Source organism: Phoenix dactylifera, unplaced genomic scaffold, assembly GCF_009389715.1.
Source record: "Phoenix dactylifera cultivar Barhee BC4 unplaced genomic scaffold, palm_55x_up_171113_PBpolish2nd_filt_p 001729F, whole genome shotgun sequence".
In the NCBI taxonomy this organism is placed as follows: domain Eukaryota; kingdom Viridiplantae; phylum Streptophyta; class Magnoliopsida; order Arecales; family Arecaceae; genus Phoenix; species Phoenix dactylifera.
This window is the reverse complement of record NW_024069028.1, coordinates 48,134-54,272: the sequence shown is the minus strand read 5'-3', so window position 1 is coordinate 54,272 and position 6,139 is coordinate 48,134. Positions and strand designations below refer to the sequence as shown.

The 6,139-nt window shown below is 46.8% G+C and overlaps 1 protein-coding gene across 1 annotated transcript; it reads right to left on the bottom strand.

Annotated features, from left to right (window-relative positions):
* Nucleotides 1-4,475: 4,475 nt before the first annotated feature.
* LOC120109023 (cinnamoyl-CoA reductase 1-like) lies at nt 4,476-6,139 on the bottom strand. Its single transcript, XM_039122755.1, has 3 exons — nt 5,996-6,139; nt 5,038-5,207; nt 4,476-4,805 (listed from the first exon to the last, which is right to left on the bottom strand). The coding sequence occupies exons 1-3, from the start codon at nt 6,117-6,119 to the stop codon at nt 4,566-4,568; spliced, it is 534 nt and encodes a 177-aa protein (XP_038978683.1). The 5' UTR covers nt 6,120-6,139; the 3' UTR covers nt 4,476-4,565.

The following is a 6,139-nucleotide window of genomic DNA, read 5'->3' as shown; positions in this document are numbered from 1 at the left end:
ATGTTTTGTCATCATCAAAAAGGGGGAGATTGTGGAGTGATTGATTAAAACCCTATTTGATTTTGATGAGCTCAAAGCATTTGAGTATATTTCTTGTTTACTAATGAATTCAATTAAGTGTTTCAGTGAAAATCTTGTCTAAGTGTCTCAAGACTTGGTTCATAATTTTTGGATAAGTTAAGAAGTCAGCTTGAACCAAAGTCTGAGACTCGAGTCGACTCCAGAGTATCACGAGTCGACTCCAAGCGTATCAAGTTCACTGGCACGAGCTCGAGTCGACTCCGGATCAGTACGAGTCGACTCCGACTGAGAACAGACAGACGAACTGAAAGCTTCAACTCAGAACCTGTCAACGAGTCGACTCCCGAAGTGTGCGAGTCGACTCCGAGGTTCACCGAGTCGACTCCAGGGTAGTAAGAGTCGACTCTCAGCAGTATACAAAGAAAAAGTCAGAGAGCAGTTTTCGGGTCTGAGATTCGAGTCGACTCCAGTGGAACGCGAGTCGACTCCGATGGTTGGCAGGTCGACTCCAAAGACAGCAAGAGTCGACTCTCAGCAGTACACAAAGAAAAAGTCAGAGGGCAGATTCTGGACTCTGAGATTCGAGTCGACTCCCGCATTACGCGAGTCGACTCCAAGACTCCGCGACCACAAAGAAGACAGAAGACCAAGTTACTGCCTCTGAGATTCGAGTCGACTCCCAGACAGCTAGAGTCGACTCCAAGGCAGCTTCACATCAAAAGGGCAGAAGACCAAGTTTCGGAAACTGAGAGCCGAGTCGACTCCCAGGACAGTCGAGTCGACTCGAGTGGACCAAATTCAAAAATACGTCCACGGACTTCATGGGATGAGCCGACTCCGAGAAAGCCAAGTCAGCTCCAGAAGTTGGCGAGTCGACTCTGGGTCAAGACGAGTCGACTCCCAGTCGTGAAGGCAACTTTAATTCAAATCTGGAACAGTTGCAGAGTCGACTCCGGAAAAGTATGAGTCGACTCCCGCTACAGACGAGTCGACTCCTGATCGCACGAGTCGACTCCAACCCACCAACGGACACATTGTCAGACTGTACAGAGTGTGCAGAACGAGCAGAAAAAGCTCTCTAACGGCTAGTTTCCGTGGGGGTTGGTTTAAATAGCCATAGAGGACTGTAGCAAGAAATAGAACAACCATTCCACTCCAAGTAATCAAGCTTTCAATCTCTGCAACTTGTTCTTCAACGAAAAAGAGGGAAGAGCAGCATTAACTGCATCCACCTACTTCTTTCCAACATTGAAAGAGCCTTCTCCTGCATTCAAGTCGACTACACATTCAAGAGGAGACCCGAAGTTCAAGAAGCCCTTCCTCTTCTCCAACTTAAAAGCGTTTGAGGGCTCTTAACTTCGTTATTGTTCATATTGCCATTTATCTGCTTTTGAGAAGCTGTATTTTTCTGTTTGTCTCTTTTATCTACACCTTTGTCTTTGCTTGGTTCAATCGGGGCATTGAATCAAGAGTATTGAGGTTGGTTGGTGAGCCGAGTGTAAAACCAACGTGTAAGGGTTCGATTGTGATCCCGGAAAAACAATCGGGGTTGGTTCTAGTCGGTGAGCCTGGAAAACCGACCGAGTTCGTTGTGAGCTCGTAAAACAACAAGTTTGGTTGTGAGCTTGAAAAACAACCGGCTATAATCCAAGGGGTTATAGTGAATTTCCAAGAGAGACTTGGGGAGTGGACGTAGGAGCAAGGGTTAGCTCCGAACCACTATAAAAGCTTTGTGTTTGTGATTGCTTGTCTCTTACCATTACCCTCATTTCATACACATCACAGCAACTAATTAATCATCTTGTAAAAAGCATTAATTAGTCACCCACAAACGCTTTAATAGTTAAAATTATTTTAAAACCCAATTCACCCCCCCCCCCCCCTCTTGGGTTGTCTATCTGGGCAACAACGGAGCATTCATTCTTCAGAGCTGGCTCTCCGCCATTCTCATTTTTTGAAAAGCATCATAAAATAACACGTTTGTTGAGCTTCCATTATCAACCAAAATGCGTTTTACATCAAATTTATTTACAACCAGAGAGATGACCACAGCGTCATCATAGGGAGTCTCAACTTCTTTCAGATCTTCATCCGAGAATGAGATGGCCTCTGTCATGCGCTGACGCTTTGGAGGGGCTTTCTTCTGTGTAAGATCTTCAGCCAAGCTTTCCTTGATAGAGCCCATTCCTATGACATTGATGGTACCGGCTATAGGTCTATTGTCATTTTGTCAAAGCTAGAAGCACTCCTCGATGTCATGACCGTGGTCTCGGTGGAAGCGACAGTACTTCCTAGAGTGTTGCCGAGCTTCTGAGTCCTGCATGGGTGGTGGAGATAGCCTCGGCCTTCTATCTTCATGAGAATCTCGGACCGAGTAGCAGTGAGGGGAGTATAGATTCTGTACCTCCTTGGTGGTGTTCTCTGCCGAGGCGGTGATCTCGGTCGGGGCCGCAGTCTTTGGTGAGGCGGACTCCTCAATCGAGGCAGGTTCTTTTCACGGCGAGATGATCGACTTCTTGAGCGGCCACACTCCTCGCGATGTCTTTTCTGCCCCTTTGAGGGCTGCTCGGCGGCGTCTCGCCGAGAAGCCATGACTTCTTCAGCCTTTGCATATTTTCGAGCTCGGGCTAGCATCTCCGTGAAGTCGGCGGGAAAATTCTTCTCGAGGGAGAAGAGGAACCTGTAATACCGAGCTCTCGTCTTTAATGCTGACATGAAGATTGATTGATCGAGCTCGCAAACCTCCCAAGTGGTGGTAGTGAAGTAGTCGATGTAGTTTTTCAGGGATTCTCCTTCCTTCTGCTTGAGGTCGAGAAGGAAATCCGACGTTCGCCGCCGGCGTCGGCTGGCGGCGAAATTGATCACAAACTGTCTGTCGAGCTGCTCGAAGGAGAGCACGGTACTCAGCTTGAGCCCGGAGAACCAAAGTCGAGCCGTTCCTCGGAGGGTTGCAGGAAAAGCCTTGCACAGCAGAGCTTCCGAGAATCCTTGCAACGCCATAAGTGCTCGGTATCTCTCCAGATGATCCAAAGGATCGGTGGTCCCATTGTAGGGTTCTATCTGCGGCATCTTGAATCTTGGTGGGACCGGCTCGTCCTCAATTAGACGGGAGAAAGGCGACTTGGTAGTAAAATCGGGGTCGCCCTCACGCCCGATTCTTTGATCCCGAAGCGCCTCGATTCGCCGCGCGAGCTCTTCGACCTTCTTGTCGAGTTCTCCGCCTTGGGAGATCACCACAGTGGTTTGTTCTGGTACTGACTGACCCAAGGTCGATTCGGCTTCCAAAGGCTATGGTCTTTTATCCTGGTTCTTCCTTAGTGGCTCTTCCCGGGGAGACGCCCGGGTTGAACCTTGGTGACAGCGTCGTTCTCCATTGTTGACCCTTGAAGAGTCATAGGGATCTCGGCCTTGGGACACAGGTCCGTCTGGAAGGAGCGCCGATCGGACATGAACCTGTGGAGGCGGCATAGGGGGGGCCTCCACGCACTGCAGGCCTTGAACTGCTGCTACTAGTGCCTGGACTTGCTGCACCAGCGTGTTAAATTACTCAGGCTGGATTTGAGGAACTTGATCTGCCAGAGGCCTTGGTGGCAAGTTCTGGATTGAGTAGCCAGGACTTGGCACGGGATGTTGAGAGACATTAGAGGCTCCTCTGCTCCTCAATCTTATGGTCACGACTCGGGCCCTTCCTCTAGCGCCAACTGTTGTTGGAAATTAGACCCGGGGGTGACCGCGGACCGAAGAGCAGGAGCTCCGGCTGGTGGTGCGGTGGCGGATGGCTGTCTCCAGCAGACCTACAAGAAGCCTGTAGCCGGGGGTTCCGATATAGGCCCTCCGATGCTTAAGTCAGAGAGGAGCTTTTAATGGAGAAAAGTAATGGAGAGAAGTAAAGTATAGATGTATTTTTTGGCCCGGAGGGAAGAAGAGAGTCTCCTGCCTAGAGCTCTCCCCCCTTTTTATAGGAGGGGGTGTAGCGGTTACCTGTGATTGGGTGTGATTGTGTGAATCAATGAATTACCGTAAACGGTCCAAGATTTCAGGTTAGCTGGCGATCCGTTGAGATCGTGTGCATTCAAATGTTGACAGCCATTGAGGCGTAGATCGTGGGATTTGATCCCGGATATCGAGTATTTGATTTTCGGTGTAGTAGGGAGGTCTACTTCTTTCTTTAACTGGATCTTTCTTGGCCTTGAGGTCGATCGGGCTTAACTCTACCGAGACCATGCCTGCCAAGGTCATGCCGAGATCGAGGTCGTAAGCTCTGTGGTTGTCGATGTCAAGACCGAGTGCTCTGAAGTCGGGCGCTCTGAGGTCGGGCGCTTTAAGGTCGGGCGCTCTGAGGTCGGGCGCTCGGAGGTCGTGACTGCTGAGAATATGCTTGATGTTGTCACGTTCGTCATCAAGTGTCGGCGATTTGACCATGTGTTTTGAACGATCCATTTTTTCCTCAACAGTTAGTTAAGTATCTTCCATTCAAGTTAAAGTCAAAGTATTCAATTGTGTACCTTATTCTATTAAAGAAAAAAAAAGTAAAATACTTTGTTTCATTTCACGAGAAAAGATATAGAAACAAAAGCTCTAATGATCAAAATAGTCACCTCAATCTTCCTGCAAAATTCTTCAGACGACCAACACTTCTCATCCTTGAGCTTATCAAGTGGCCAATGTGGATTCAGTAAAACGGCAGCAATTGATGACACCACAATCACCCGTTTGATTTTCATCTCCGAACATGCTTGAAGTACATTTAGAGTGCCGTTAACAGCGGGAGTGATCAACTCTAACTGCAAGGTGATATATGGAGATAAAAAAAGATTCAAAGAAAAAGACCAGATGTCAAGTTCCCCAAGGAACAAAAGGTGTATACAATGCCAATCAAAACTCTGTATGTCCTTCCCTCCATTGTATCCCTATATGAAACAATTGACTCGGTATTTCCTAATACCGTACATGAATATCAGCATCGACAATTTCAAAATTTGATCTCTTACATATCTAAGCATATGAAAGACTTGCCTCTGGATCAAGGACTTTGGTTGCAGGGACAGGACTAGCCACATGGAAGACTCCTTCACATCCTGCAAAGGCTGCTTTTAAAGTGTCGTAGTGAAGCACGTCCGCTTTGAAGAGTTGAAGGTTTTCAGAGGCCTTCTCAAATTTCCTCAAGTGAGCGTTCTTTTCATCGCCTGGAACAAATGTTCAGAAAATTTATTCTACCTTGGGGAATGGAGAGAGTTGAATTAGGAAAAATGCATTCTTTGGTATTGCTTTGTGAGATGCTCTAAATCAATATTCTCCGTTTAGTATGATTAAAAGACAGAATCCTTTTTCACTGTAATGATTTTATTTGTTATCTCCAATGAGTCTTGCAATTTTCCAAGCATTCTTCAGAAATCAACGTGGGCATGATATCATCAGTCCCTTCTGATCTGCTTCTTCATCTACTGGCAACTCGAACAAGATCACCACTTAGCCTTGTATCTTCGCACCAGCACTTGGATGCTGACAAACTGAAAGTATTTTTCTGCTCTGCTCTTATATTCTTGGAAAAAGAAGACCACTTTCATTTAGGAGCCGAAAGCGCGTACAGGAAACCAGAAGGCAGAAGAGAAACGAAAGAGAAGACAAGGGAGAAATCTTCTGACATGATCCGAAATAAAATTGAAGAATAGACAGGAAAACAAAAGGTGATTCACGGCCCTCCTATCTTGAAAAAGAACTTGGACTTTTCGGATCATCATGCCTTTCTTGATGTTCTTTTGATATTTGAAGTCTCCAAATACTGAAACCTTACAGAAATCCAAGTTCTAACATGCAAAACCAAACTCACAAAACACCGCGTACTCGTACAGTACACACAAAAAAATGATTTATTTTTTACGCGTGCAGACGAAAAAAAAAAATCTTAGAGCACTACGGTTCAAACAAAGAAAGAGCAGCGCAGCAGCAGTAGTAGTAGAGGGAAGAGCATTACTTAAATCTCTGACTGTTCCATGGACCTTGTAACCATTGGAGAGGAGGAGCTTCACCAGCCATGAGCCCACGTATCCTCCGGCACCCGTCACACACACCTTCCCTTTCTCTTCTACCACCTCCATTTCTCCCCCTATCTCTCCCC

What these genes read in the sequence shown, in the direction of transcription:
- LOC120109023 (XM_039122755.1), bottom strand. Translation starts at nt 6,119, where the DNA reads ATGGAGGTGGTAGAAGAGAAAGGGAAGGTGTGTGTGACGGGTGCCGGA. An exon ending in TGGAACAGTCAGAGATTTAA is followed by an intron (nt 5,208 to 5,995) that starts GTAATGCTCTTC and finishes CATTTGTTCCAG; the next exon opens with GCGATGAAAAGAACGCTCAC. An exon ending in CCAAAGTCCTTGATCCAGAG is followed by an intron (nt 4,806 to 5,037) that starts GCAAGTCTTTCA and finishes ATCACCTTGCAG; the next exon opens with TTAGAGTTGATCACTCCCGC.